Genomic DNA, 13,789 nt, shown 5'->3' with positions numbered 1-13,789 from the left:
CAAAAGAAAGTAATTTTACTATGGTCTAGTGGTTATCACGTTAATCATACGGTTTCCGCCCTAATTGTCACTGGTTTGATCCTTCGCTGCATCATTTGATTTTGCATTACACATACTAAACTGTAAATATAAATAAGCATTGGTAAAAAAGTCAAATTTTCTACGTAAACACTTACAAAAGGGAAAAAAAAAATGCACAAGCAAGATCACTTAAAAAAACCCAGGTCACAGTCAATTGTTCGGTTTTGTGATTTTCTTAGCCACTTTTTAATTGATCGGTTTAGATATAGCCTACCATCAATAAACCGTTATTGTGTTAACCTGAAACAAGCCATCCAATATGATCTTTTTAACTTGCACACCATCTCCTCTTTCTAACTGGCCTCTGTTGATTAGTAACATCGGCTTTAGCTCTCAGTTCAGTTTGAGATTTGAATGTCGCTTCTACCGCCAATTTGGTTCCCTTGAACCTCTCCCTCCGTTTCTCCATCTTTTTCAGACTCTCTTGTATACGTTCATTGTCTATTTCAACACCTTTCACTTCTTCTATTATCTCGCCTTCTTCTTTGTCATTTATATCTCGATTCTGCATAGCTTTCTCTTCGCTTTTGCCCATTAACTTTCTTGGTTTCTGAACATCTTGTTGCTCGATTGTATCTCCGCCATTGGAGAATCTTTTTTTTGATTGGTTAGAGACCTGAAACACACACACAAAATATCTATCACATGAGAAGGGTCTTGTTCTTCATTGTACACTAACTGATGTCTAAATATACGGATGTGAGCAACATAAAACCTAAGTATAGAAGACAGACCATATAAAGTGATAAAACAGTCAGAAATAACACAAAGAAAATCCAGGGATATAAATAACTGAAAGGCGTTTATACTTCATTCAAATATAGGTTTAAAAGCATGTAGATTTAGTTTCCCAATCTTTACCTTTCCTTGCCTACCAGCTAAGTCAACATGATCCTGACGCTTGATGAAAGCATGCCCATCTCCTCTCAGCTTCTTGGATCTGTGATGTCTTTCATCATTTTCATGAATATGGCTCTGTAAATATCCAAACCTTTGTTTGGTCGCCATCCGATTATGTGTCGGTACTCTTATGTCGCGGACAAATATCTCATCAGTATATGATGGATGCTCAGAATTAGAAACTTCTCTCATTGAACATTGCATGTCATCTGCCATATTATATCTTCCTCTATCAGGACCAACCCAATCAGCATCATACTGTAGTCTATCTTTTACGCTCACATTATGGCTACGACCAAGATTCTGCGTCCAGCCATCTCTCGGTGCAGCCTTATGAAAATGGTTATTCTGGCTGTCATATGCTTCAGGTGTTCTGAAGTCTCTGGTATCATCTCTCCGGAAATCACCTTTTGCTTCTTTGGTATACCAAGAATCTCTCAAAGATAAAGACGGTGAGGACCAACCATCTTGGATTCTATACTTATAACCATCTTCCTCTGAGACAAATCTATCAAGATGCCAATCATGAATGTAATGATGTCTTTTCTCTATTTCAGAGAATTCCTCATGTCTTTTATACCCTTGATATTCTCTCATTTCCACTTCAGCAAAAGAACGCATCTCCCTGTACGCCAGCTCAAATGGAATTCTACTTTCTACCCTGTGAACTCCATCTTCATATCTATCACGATGCAAATTATAATCGTATCCACCCCTTCTTCTGCAATAAAGATCATTCTCTGGACTGTGCTTGAGGTTGTGTATTGCATGTGCAGACGAGTTCTCTGACCGGTACCTATAATCCATGTCAGTAATCGGTATACAGTCCTCATAATAAGGTTCTCTTAGCCAATCACACCCATTTCTTTCTTTGTAGTTTTCATATGCTCGGATAGGACTTCTTTCATGAACATATTTTCTTTCACGATGATGCCAACCATATCGATCATCCTCTTCTTTAAAACTTGATCTAGAATTTCTCTGATTAAGATCGAAGGATGAACGTGAGGTATACTCTTTAAGATGCGTCCCACACTTGTAACTATTAGAATGATCAAAACCTCGACCGAGTGATGATTCTTTGTTGTTCCGCCAACCAAACCTGTGCTCTCTATGCCTATCATGATCCACAGATGAATTCAATCTACCATGAGATTTTTCTCTATAGTAATGAACGCCTTTACCTTCAGTTTCATCCCTCTCTAATGTAATAGGTGGTCCATTCTGCCAGTTTTTGTTTGAATCACGATACAAGCCCTGTAGAGAACCAACTTTCTTCCCACGACCAGGATCTGGTGTAGGCGATGCATCCTTAACATAGCGAGCATAACCAGCTCTCCCACAGTGCCTTTTGCTGGAGTCTTCGTGAGATCTTCTGTGTCTAGAATGCATTGTACCACTATCTTCCCCTCTTTTGATACTAATTGCTTCATGTTCTGCAAGTCTAGCTTCTTGTGGTGGGGTACTGACTTCACGTTGGTCATCAGTAGCACTGTCTTTCAATGACTCTGTTTCATAATCATCAGATTCCTCATTTATACCAACAGAAGAAGAAGAGGTAGGGCTCAAACGAATGCGATCTCCAAGAGATGATTCCCTCTCCACTGAGGATGGATCCGTCTCATCAGAATTGCAAACACTCTCTTCTTTCTCCTTCTCAAGCATTTCCTTATCACTAGGTGTTGCTTCCCTACTGCAGCAATTCTCTGTTGGAAGAGATTTCTCGCCACTGAAACTTCCAGCGTTTTCTTCTTGACACCCCACAAAAGCTTCATCTTTTGGAGAACCATAGACTGAATTCAAATCCTTGCTACCATATGAATGAGAAACGTCACTTCTAGATGCTTCATTTGATGTTATGCATCTTGCTTTCTCAGGTGTCCTGACTGGTAGCTCCTCAACATCATTAGTAACTGGGATCTGGTTTCATACATTTAATCAGCAATGGAAGATAAGGGAAGCAAAACCCAGCAAACCAAGAATCATTCAATCTCTAACCTGTATCACCACGCCAGGGTCAGGATCACGTGGACGACGCAAATCTGCAGAAGGTATTCGCTCAAGAGTACCACCTCTAACCTCAATTGCTCTTCCCTTCAGTTGAATAGGTAAGTAATTCATTAAGATCAAACCAACTACGCCATTGACACAACGATACGAAAAAAGGAACGAAAACATGTCTACTTACCAACGGTTTACAGTAATCTTTCCAGCTCTGCTCGTTAAGCCCAAAATTAAAAAAGTCACTGGTATCCGTACCAGGATCCCTCCATGGCTTCTTCTCTAACACATCGAGATTTACATCAAAAGGTGTCCTGAGAATAAGAGAAACACACATCATGATCTTCAAACACATAAACCATTACTCATATCAATCACATTCAATAAACCTAAAACACACATTTATCATCTAAACACCACTGTGACTAACCTGGACCAAGGGTTTGGGAAACTATATCTGTATTGAGACATTCCTAAAGAAGGATCGATGCAAGCATTATTAGCTGAAGCGTTTCTAGTCCACCGTCTCTGAAACGAGGAAGCTTTGGATGCTTCGTATCCGCCAAAGTTGGTGTTAAACACACAAGAAGCAGGAAGGGCTTTAGAGTCGTCGTCTTTGAGCACTATATTCAAATCATCATCACTATCACTAAATTCCGATTCTTCATCGGCCTCAGTCAGATTCATAGCACAATCGTCGTCGTCACACGGACTCGAATCCTTAGCAACAACATCAAATTTCTTCACTTCACCTTCCGAATCAGACTTTACCGTCTCTTCAAAACCCTTATCCTCGCCGGAGTTCGTAGCACACTCCGATTCGAAAGCATCAGTCGCCTGAAACTTGGCATCATCAACGTACAAGTCACCGAAATCATCATCAGTAGAATCCATTCAAAAGAAACTCGATGAACAAATCCAAATTTGACACTAGAATCATCTATTCCATAAAGTGAGAGTCTTGACACTTGACAGTTGCATAAACCCAAAAGAGATTTGGGAGTGACAGAAAACGCCTTAAACCCTAACACGATTAATTCATATATTATTCTTTTCTACTACATAAAATCTTATATCATAATTAAAATAAAAATTATGCTTGTGTTGTGGCTGTGGCCACACAAAATATGAGTATGTTTTTAATATAAATAAAATTTAAAATTTAAAATTATTTAAAATCAAAATTTAGAAATATGAACAAAAATTATAAGAAGTTAGATAATATATGGTAAACTTAGCAAACATAAAAATTAAAAGAAATATTAGCTGTTTTCTTTAATTGATGCCAAAAAAAAAAAAAAATCTCTTTAATTAATATTAATATATATCCAACATAGAAATAATCTTCAATCTATTTTTTTACTTAATACTTAAAGAGTTAGAGTTGTATCTTTTCATTTACTCAAATTTGTATTTTTTTTTAACAACAACTCAATTTTTTTTATTTTTTTGTTTCCATAGAAAGACATCTTTATGCTTTTCCTTAAAAAAAAATGGACTTCACAACAACAACCAAAAAAAAGAATAAAAAGATTTGGATCGGAGATCCGGAGCTGTGACTTGTGAGCTAACTACCACGGGCCACGTGATTACACCTTTAATATAATATTGTCTTCTCTATCTGGCAGTGGTAGCTGAGCTCATCTTATTTGTTTCTTCCCTCCCATTTAATGGTTTCCTCTTAAACCATTCCCTTCCCTTCCTCCTAACTGCAATCTACTCTCCACCTAACATTGCTCCGTTTTGACTCGCTCGACTCGGCTAAGTGACCACAGGTTCGTTTTCCTATTTCTCTAACTTTTCATTGGAGATTTCCATGACTCAGATCCGTGTTTTTTTCGAATCCGATCCGGTTAATCTCAAACAAAACTTGTCGATCCGGTTTGGGTTTTAGGGCCTATAGAGGGGATAGTGATGAGTCGATAGTGGAATGATTTCGTTTCTACAAAGACTGAGATCTTAAGTAATATGGAATTCTGTAATGCAGTGGTTGAGATTTGCAGTAGTGGGTCCCTGGTTTCGATCCCAAATCGTTATCTTTTAATCCAGAACAACTGGAATAAAGAAACAAAGCTTCTTCTTGTTTGATTCAGTTCTCGATCATGGTTTGATTAAATGAATCAACTTTATTAAAGTTGTGTTAGCTTGAAAAGGGAGAAACTTTTTGTTGGTGTGTAACCGATGATCTGTTTGATCTGTTTCAGTGTTTGCTTTTTTGCATGTCAATATTTTATTCACGACTTCTAAATTTCACCTTTTTCTGATTCTCAGTTCCTTTCGAGCCAATAAAATGGCTACGGGACAGCTATTTTCACGCAACACACAAGCGTTGTTCTACAATTATAAGCAGCTTCCCATTCAGCGTATGCTTGATTTTGATTTCCTCTGTGGTGAGTGTATCTTCTTTTGTATCTTTCTTAATGTCTTAATCAGTTATTCTCTGGATTTACTTCACTATTAAATTTGGTTTCTTTAATTATCTTAACTCTTTACAGGGCGAGAAACTCCTTCTGTTGCTGGTATCATAAACCCAGGTTCCGAGGGATTCCAAAAGCTATTTTTTGGTCAGGAGGAGATCGCCATCCCTGTCCACGCAGCGTAAGTTAAATACCATCTACATAAAGAAAGAGAGAAATACATAGTTCAGAATTTTTTATCTTAGTTGTCTGTTTCTTGCAGCATTGAGGCAGCATGCGCTGCGCATCCCACAGCAGATGTATTCATCAACTTCGCATCGTTTAGAAGGTTATTATTGTTTTATTCTGTGAATGCGATTTTCCTGTTTTACTATGTGATTCTCTTGTAATGTTTTCTTTTCCCCTTGTATTTTAGTGCTGCTGCTTCATCCATGGCTGCTTTGAAGCAGCCAACTATTAAAGTAGTGGCCATTATAGCAGAAGGTGTTCCGGAGTCAGACACTAAGCAGTTGATTGCTTATGCTCGTGCTAATAATAAGGTTGGTTATAACACTAAACTGACTCATTCCTCATGATGCAGTATTCCTAGGAACTTACTATTGATCGATCTTTTCTTATTGATGTGAGCTTTCCGAGTTAATCTTCTTTTACTGATTGGTCATTACAGGTTATTATTGGACCAGCTACTGTTGGAGGCGTTCAAGCTGGAGCCTTTAAAATTGGTGACACAGCTGGAACTATTGACAATATCATCCAATGCAAGTTGTACAGGCCTGGATCTGTTGGCTTTGTCTCAAAATCTGTATGAGCTGTGGAGATTGTTTTTTTCGCATTTTGTAGTCTACCTAAGCTCATGATTATCCTCTTTTGAATCTTAATCTGAGAGTTTATTTCTCATTCACTATTTTCTATAGGGTGGCATGTCTAATGAAATGTACAATACCATTGCCCGTGTGACAGATGGGATCTATGAAGGTGAGTTTCTATTTTTTTGTTCAGAATTTACTAATGAATATGTTCCTTATGCTTATCATTTCTGAAGATTCTTAAGATGAGTTTATGATTTGGGATGGCCGTAGGCATTGCTATTGGTGGGGATGTGTTCCCGGGCTCAACTTTATCTGACCATATCCTGCGGTTTAACAACATCCCACAGGTATATTCTTCTTGACTTTTAAAATTTTGTTGCTCACTGGGATATCCTCATGCGGCCTATCCATTTTTTCTACTGTTTAACCATGAGAAAGCTATACTGTACTTAGAGGCATCTGACCTTCCCTCTCTTGTTCAGCTAGCCTCTTTAACTCCAAAATTTTGTTTTCATTTTTTCAATATTGCAGATTAAGATGGTGGTTGTACTTGGAGAGCTTGGAGGAAGAGATGAATATTCTCTAGTTGAAGCCATGAAACAGGGAAAAGTGACCAAACCAGTGGTTGCTTGGGTCAGCGGGACTTGTGCACGTCTATTCAAGTCCGAAGTACAATTTGGTCATGCAGTAAGTGTCACTCAGAAACTGACATATAGAATTTTGGACGCCAAATGTTCATCTGGTTCCGATATAAATCATTCTTTGATATGATATGAACCAGGGGGCCAAAAGTGGTGGAGAGATGGAGTCTGCACAAGCCAAGAATCAAGCGCTACAAGATGCTGGAGCTACTGTACCCACTTCATTCGAAGCCCTAGAAGTTGCAATCAAGGAAACTTTTGACAAATTGGTCAGTCTCCAATCAAATGCGGTCTTAGCTTGCATTTCTCTTTGTTGTGATCTTATGTTCATGTTTTTTCTGTCCTCCTAGGTTGAAGAGGGAAAGGTCTCTCCTATTAAGGAAGTCACTCCTCCACAAATCCCTGAAGATCTCAGCTCTGCAATTAAGAGTGGGAAAGTCCGGGCTCCTACTCACATCATCTCCACCATTTCTGATGACAGAGGTATTATTATTCTTCTGAAACTAAACCAGAATTCTCTCTTTAAGCAAGAACAGTTTTTTCAAACAAAATTCTCACGCACTGAATTTTCAGGGGAGGAACCATGCTATGCTGGTGTGCCAATGTCATCCATCATTGAACAGGGTTATGGCGTGGGAGATGTCATTTCCCTCCTATGGTTCAAACGTAGTCTTCCTCGATATTGTACCAAATTCATCGAGGTTGCTCATCTTTCCATGTACTAACACAATTATTGAACACTGTTAGTACTGAGATTGAATATGTTTTCTGACACTGAACTTTGATCAGATATGCATAATGTTGTGCGCTGACCACGGTCCATGCGTCTCTGGCGCTCACAACACCATCGTAACAGCAAGAGCAGGAAAAGACCTTGTCTCAAGTCTTGTCTCAGGTGAATTAACATCCCAATCCATCAACTTTTTAAGTGAAGTTTGCTATATAATAACTTATGCTGATTATTCTTCAAACAAACAGGTCTATTAACAATCGGTCCTAGATTTGGTGGTGCCATTGATGATGCAGCACGATACTTCAAGGACGCTTGTGACAGGGTAAAAAAATCATTTTATCCTTCACTGCAACTGCATCAAGCCTTTCTTGAAACTTAGATATAAATAGTACTAAAATGTTGTGCCCTATTCAGAATCTCACACCTTATGAATTCGTGGAAGGCATGAAGAAGAAAGGAATCCGTGTCCCTGGCATTGGTCACAGGTAAGAACAAACAAACGAGCTTAGATCTTCATCGTTTGTTTTCACATGTAAATGTGGAAATTGGCGTTATATATCAATCAAGTATCCTTTTTATCAATAGCAGGAACAGAACATTCTCTGACTGGATTTGTTTTCTTACATATTTGTAGGATAAAGAGCAGAGACAACAGAGACAAAAGAGTGGAGCTGCTTCAGAAATTTGCACGGTCTAACTTCCCTGCAGTGAAGTACATGGAATACGCAGTCCAAGTAGAGACATACACACTGTCTAAAGCCAACAACCTGGTACTCAACGTCGATGGAGCCATTGGATCTCTCTTCTTAGACCTTCTCGCTGGAAGTGGGATGTTCACAAAACAAGAGATAGACGAAATAGTTCAGATCGGTTATCTCAACGGCCTCTTCGTCCTCGCTCGATCCATCGGTTTAATCGGGTAACTGTCATAACCAAACACTTACACTTGTTCTTAAAACAAATTTAAATTGATGTGGATTACGTGAATAAAATTGTTGCAGGCACACATTCGATCAGAAGAGACTGAAGCAGCCACTGTACCGACACCCGTGGGAAGATGTCTTGTACACCAAGTAATCATATCATTATTCACTTCTTCTGGTCGTTCCTTATTCCTGTTATCATTCTCTCCCATTCAGTTAGGCTATGTTTGATTATATATTTGTTCTGACACTCTATCTGTTGTGATCTCTTAATGCTTGAAAAAATAAAAGAAAGTTCAATTTTAGAAGAATTATAATGTTTTGATTAAATTCTTTTAAAAAGTTCAATATAATCCTGACGTTTTATCAAATTTAAACTTTATGAATAGTTCGAGTTAAACAAATAAGTCACCATATCCCACGACCAACAACTTATCTTAAAATATTTATGTTGTTGTTTACCTCTGGAACATTATGAAGCTCTTATCTTCGACGCTAAGTTTTTGAATATTTTCTAAAGAACCAATAACACTAGAATCAGTAAAATCCAAAAACAAAACAAAAATTATGACACTTAAGCATGTTAGCATTTATGAGTGAGGAACATATCAGAGTATGGTTAGTTGCCGGTATTTCAGCCGACAGACTTGGATAACGTTTGCAATATTGGATTTGAAACGGCGATGCAGCTTTATTTCTTTTCATTTCTTGTCACTTTTTATTTATAATAATTTTGTTTGACCAAAACCAAAAGGATGATGTTACATTGATAAGAAGAAAGAAGAATTGATTTTCAAATATTCAACAAATGAATTGGTTGCTCACACTCTCTGCAGTATCTTTTCTTACGTATAACTAGATCTTTTGTGCACAAGCCTAACCAAATAAATAGAACCGGCGCCAACATTCTCCGTTCTTTTTCTTTTTCTCTATGGCTCTATACATTGAAAGTTGAAGCGTTTGCGTTTCCATTATCGTTAGAATTTCTTCAAATTCCATTTTCTGGAGAGAAAGTTTGTATCTTTTGGTTAGGAACAGTCCAAATCCCTATTTTGATTCTTCCTTTTGAGAGACAAATCGACCATGGTTAAGCTTCTTCAAGACCCGATTACACCTAACAAGGAGCTGCTGAAGAAGATGATAGAGCTAGAGAAAAGTCAGGAGCATCTAATGCAGGAGATGTCTCGGCTCAAGGTCTCCACGGAGCTTCGGAAGGAGAGCCGTATCCAGTGTTCCATGAATCTGAGACCATCGCCCTGGAAGTTCACTCATAAACAGTATCTCAATATTTTGCAGTCCATGGCACAATCTGTTCATGCCTTCGATCTCAATATGCGAATTATCTTTTGGTGAGTGAGTTCTTTGGCCTTCCTATACTGTTCACGTCTTAGCTGGTCCTCAAGAGAGTGATTTCATGGATACTTTTGCATGGTTCCAGGAATGCTATGGCGGAAAAGGTTTATGGGTACTCTGCTGCAGAAGCAGTTGGACAGAACCCTATTGACGTTATGGTAGATGATCGGGATGCTCCCTTTGCCATGACTATTGCTCAACTTTGTTCCAATGGAGAGAGCTGGACTGGCAAGTTTCCTGTCAAGCGCAGAACAGGAGAGAAATTCTCAGCTGTCACTACGTGTTCCCCCTTCTATGCTGATGACGGTTCTCTTATTGGGATCGTTTCTATCACAAGTGACGTAGCACCATATCTGAACCCAACAATCTCTTTGGCTAAATTAAAGGCTTCAGAAGTCGAAACCAGCTCTACCCCTGCAAGGAATAGTTTTGCCTTTAAACTTGGGTTGGACACCAAAGGAGCTGTTGTATCGAAACTTGGCCTTGATTCTGATCAGCCTATACAAGTTGCTATAGCATCAAAGATATCTGATTTGGTTAGTTCACTTGTAGGTCGCTTGTTCTCACTTTTTTATCTTGTTGTTGCATGTTTTGACTAGTGTGATAAAATTGCAGGCATCCAAGGTGAGAAACAAGGTCAGGTCGAAAATGCCAGCAGGTGATAGTAGTGTCACAGTATTTGAGGGTGAAACTGGGGATAGTCATCATTCAGATCATGGAGTCTTCGGTGCTACTCTCTCTGACCACATGGATGATGCAGCATCAAGTGGTGCTAGCACACCAAGAGGGGACTTTATCCAATCTCCTTTTGGTGTATTCACATGTAACGATGACAAGTTTTCTTCCGAACCCTTCATAGATTCCAGTGATGGATATCCTATAACCCTTTTCACCTCAAAAGCTGAAGAATGGATGGTAAAGAAAGGTTTGTCTTGGCCATGGAAAGGGAATGAGCAGGAAGGTTCAAGAGTAAAGCCTACTTATTCTGTATGGCCTTGTGTACAGAATGAACAAAAGAAAGATAAGTCTCACCAGATCAACCGCTATTCTGGTGTTAAGTCTAAAAGCCATGCCTCTGAAAGTAATAAGCCTACCAATAACAAGGCTTCTGGTTTGCGGTCTTCTTGTATAAATGCGAACAGCGCTATTAGCCGTGGAATTATCAGTCACAGTACTATGAACAAGGTGGATACAAATAGTAATTGCTTGGAGTATGAAATTTTGTGGGATGATTTGACAATCGGAGAACAAATCGGACAAGGTGGTTTAATCTCTTAAACAGATTCATGTTTTCCAGTCTACTCCACTCTTTATAACATCTATCATACATTTTACTGATTTTGTGTAATATAGAGTCCATCTTCTGCTGACATGCTCCAGTAACTTCCATATTGCAGGCTCATGTGGAACTGTCTATCACGGTCTTTGGTTTGGATCTGTACGTTTTTTTGGCTTCTGATGATATTTTAGAATATTCATTTGTTGATTTATGAACCCTTGCCATAAACATTTGCAAGTTCAGAGATCGGTCTTATTGAGAGTTGCTAATGTCACCACAGGATGTAGCTGTAAAATTGATCTCCAAACAAGAATATTCAGAAGAGGTCATACAATCTTTTAGACAAGAGGTAATGTTTTTACTTTCTAGTCGTCCATTATAATTGCTCGGAGTGTAGTTTTTGCAGAAGACATTTTAAATGGGTCTTGCTATACTGTGAAGGTATCGTTGATGCAAAGACTTAGACATCCTAACGTTCTGCTGTTTATGGGAGCTGTGACTTTACCTCAGGGTCTCTGTATAGTGTCAGAGTTCCTTCCACGGTTCAGTCTCAACACTTTTGGTTACTAGTCTCACTTTCTTTGTGTTGTGGGCCTTTTAAGCCATATCTCTTATACATTCCCCTAATCATTTGGATAAAATTTTGGCAGTGGAAGTCTATTTCGTCTACTGCAGAGAAATATGTCAAAACTTGATTGGAGGCGGCGTATCAATATGGCCTTGGACATTGTGAGTATTAGTTATATGTCCATTAGACATCTGATTTTTCCATTTCTATGATCATTGACAGTTGCACGTTTTGTAAGTATGAGATGCTTTATTTGATTACTTGTTTTTACGTCTTCTTGTTCACTCTATTTGGCTCAGTCAACTTACATCTCAAGTAGCATATTACATAATTCTTCACACAGGCTCGCGGCATGAATTATCTTCACCGCTGTAGTCCCCCCATCATCCATCGTGATTTGAAGTCATCAAATCTGCTGGTAGACAAGAACTTGACCGTTAAGGTAACATGTTCATCTTGATAAACGTTTGTTTATGAATGATAATGTTCCATCTTCAAACTGATTATATAGCTTTCTGATAACATTGTCATTTTACATGAATGATCTAGAAAAGTGAGACCCCAAATCTGCAAACTGGAACTAGAAACATTGTCAACTAACAGTGACATCTCTAACAGGTAGCTGACTTTGGTCTATCGCGTATTAAGCATCATACATACCTAACCAGCAAGTCGGGAAAGGGAATGGTACTATTCTAGACGCTTATCGATATGAATCCTGATTTGATTTATAGTCAACGTCTCACACGATCTTGATTGGCTTCTTACCTGTTCTGTAGCCTCAATGGATGGCACCAGAAGTTCTTCGAAATGAGTCTGCTGATGAGAAGTATATTCTCGTGTTCTGTTTGATTAAGTTCCTTTGAGTACTTGTTTTCTAGCCTCAGTTGCTAAGTAGCTCTTCTCATTCCTTGAAACAGGTCTGACATTTACAGCTTTGGAGTAGTACTATGGGAGCTTGCCACAGAGAAGATCCCATGGGAAAATCTCAACTCGATGCAGGTATCGTTTTTGAGTGATAGAATGATGAGAAGAATGTGTCTTCCAAATGACAGTTGAAATATTAGCAGGTGATCGGAGCTGTGGGGTTCATGAACCAGAGGCTGGAAATTCCAAAGGACATTGATCCTGATTGGATCTCACTAATAGAGAGCTGTTGGCACAGGTACATTAACGTTCTGAACATTGCACAATCATTGAATATAACCTTTTATTGTAATGGTTCTCCTTGCTTTAGGTGTTCTACATGTTTCACAGCTGATGCTGACATTAATTTTTGTTTCTATTTTGGTTTGTCTCACCTGCAGGGATGCAAAGCTGAGACCCACATTCCAAGAACTGATGGAGAGACTAAGAGACCTGCAAAGAAAGTATACAATACAGTTCCAAGCGACTCGTGCTGCGTTATCTGACAAGTGACAACTCTCTTCTCAAGGACAACTAAACCAAACAAAAGTTGACCCTTTTCACTTATGGCTTCTTGTTCCTCAACGCCGCATCGCTTCAAGATCCAACTATTGTTCACAGAAACAAAGAAAGAGAGAAAGAGAGAGTTGGTCTTTTTGAACAACAACAATTGGTGGAAACATGCTGTGCTGGTGTGCCAATGTCTTCCACCATTGAACAAGGTTATGGCATTGAAAATATCATGAAGGTTGGTTGACTATGGTTCGAACGGAGTCTTCCCAGGTACTGAAACAAAATCATTGAGGTTGGTCATATGTGCTCATATTTCTATGTTTTTACACCAATGTTGAAAACTATAAACTAGTGAGCTTGACTCTGCTTTCTGACACTTTGATCAGATATGCATAATGCTTTGTACTGACCAGTGCGTCTCCGGCCATGGTGGTTAAGTATCACTTCATTCCAAATTTAAGATGAGGCTTTAATAAATTTTTGTCTACGTAATCAGATGTAAATTAGATCTTGAATAATGTATCAAGCTTTCTTTTTTTCTTTTTAATGAAACCAAGAAAATACAAGAAGAAAAATAAAATATGATTTCAATTTAAAAAAGAGGTGAGTGAGTTAGTTACACTGATATTGCAGCCGATGTACATTAAAGTACAATATTAGAAGTT

At 38.5% G+C, this 13,789-nt stretch overlaps 3 protein-coding genes across 8 annotated transcripts; 2 read left to right on the top strand and 1 right to left on the bottom strand.

Annotated features, from left to right (window-relative positions):
* Positions 1 to 112: 112 nt before the first annotated feature.
* On the bottom strand, positions 113 to 4,512 carry AT3G66652 (fip1 motif-containing protein; the record flags this gene model as incomplete). 3 transcript variants are annotated; one of them, NM_001202901.2, is made up of 7 exons in its annotated part: positions 4,493 to 4,512; positions 4,226 to 4,285; positions 3,413 to 3,922; positions 3,170 to 3,296; positions 2,980 to 3,075; positions 943 to 2,901; positions 166 to 697 (listed from the first exon to the last, which is right to left on the bottom strand). In NM_001202901.2, exons 3-7 carry the CDS (start codon positions 3,874 to 3,876, stop codon positions 350 to 352), a joined length of 2,994 nt encoding a protein of 997 aa, NP_001189830.1. In that variant the 5' UTR covers positions 3,877 to 3,922; positions 4,226 to 4,285; positions 4,493 to 4,512. The 3 variants fall into 3 exon arrangements, with proteins under 3 accessions (NP_001326511.1, NP_001189830.1, NP_187318.2); NM_111542.2 differs by lacking the exons at positions 4,226 to 4,285; positions 4,493 to 4,512 and adding an exon at positions 4,414 to 4,443 and having other exon boundaries at positions 350 to 697; NM_001340220.1 differs by lacking the exons at positions 4,226 to 4,285; positions 4,493 to 4,512 and having other exon boundaries at positions 113 to 697; positions 3,413 to 4,017.
* ACLB-1 (ATP-citrate lyase B-1) lies at positions 4,434 to 8,873 on the top strand. Of its 2 annotated transcripts, none has more exons than NM_111541.4 (17): positions 4,434 to 4,757; positions 5,254 to 5,372; positions 5,478 to 5,580; positions 5,662 to 5,727; positions 5,815 to 5,938; positions 6,067 to 6,201; positions 6,314 to 6,374; positions 6,479 to 6,555; positions 6,740 to 6,895; positions 6,990 to 7,118; positions 7,200 to 7,332; positions 7,423 to 7,550; positions 7,639 to 7,744; positions 7,828 to 7,904; positions 7,997 to 8,067; positions 8,217 to 8,501; positions 8,584 to 8,873. In NM_111541.4, the coding sequence occupies exons 2-17, from the start codon at positions 5,273 to 5,275 to the stop codon at positions 8,657 to 8,659; spliced, it is 1,827 nt and encodes a 608-aa protein (NP_187317.1). In that variant the 5' UTR covers positions 4,434 to 4,757; positions 5,254 to 5,272; the 3' UTR covers positions 8,660 to 8,873. The 2 variants fall into 2 exon arrangements, with proteins under 2 accessions (NP_187317.1, NP_001326324.1); NM_001337675.1 differs by having other exon boundaries at positions 4,438 to 5,152.
* Positions 8,874 to 9,292: 419 nt separating this feature from the next.
* AT3G06640 (PAS domain-containing protein tyrosine kinase family protein) lies at positions 9,293 to 13,721 on the top strand (the record flags this gene model as incomplete). 3 transcript variants are annotated; one of them, NM_111540.2, is made up of 15 exons in its annotated part: positions 9,589 to 9,854; positions 9,944 to 10,394; positions 10,474 to 11,119; positions 11,256 to 11,296; positions 11,418 to 11,486; positions 11,579 to 11,679; positions 11,788 to 11,866; positions 12,049 to 12,147; positions 12,324 to 12,392; positions 12,485 to 12,534; positions 12,626 to 12,707; positions 12,776 to 12,870; positions 13,013 to 13,101; positions 13,360 to 13,416; positions 13,538 to 13,717. In NM_111540.2, 14 exons carry the CDS (start codon positions 9,589 to 9,591, stop codon positions 13,413 to 13,415), a joined length of 2,193 nt encoding a protein of 730 aa, NP_187316.2. In that variant the 3' UTR covers position 13,416; positions 13,538 to 13,717. The 3 variants fall into 3 exon arrangements, with proteins under 3 accessions (NP_001327646.1, NP_187316.2, NP_001327645.1); NM_001337674.1 differs by having other exon boundaries at positions 13,013 to 13,416; NM_001337673.1 differs by having other exon boundaries at positions 9,293 to 9,854; positions 13,013 to 13,721.
* Positions 13,722 to 13,789: the final 68 nt, after the last annotated feature.

This window comes from Arabidopsis thaliana, chromosome 3 (genome assembly GCF_000001735.4).
Source record: "Arabidopsis thaliana chromosome 3, partial sequence".
Lineage (NCBI taxonomy): Eukaryota > Viridiplantae > Streptophyta > Magnoliopsida > Brassicales > Brassicaceae > Arabidopsis > Arabidopsis thaliana.
The sequence above is the reverse complement of the archived record's forward strand: the minus strand, read 5'-3'. Positions and strand labels throughout refer to the sequence as shown.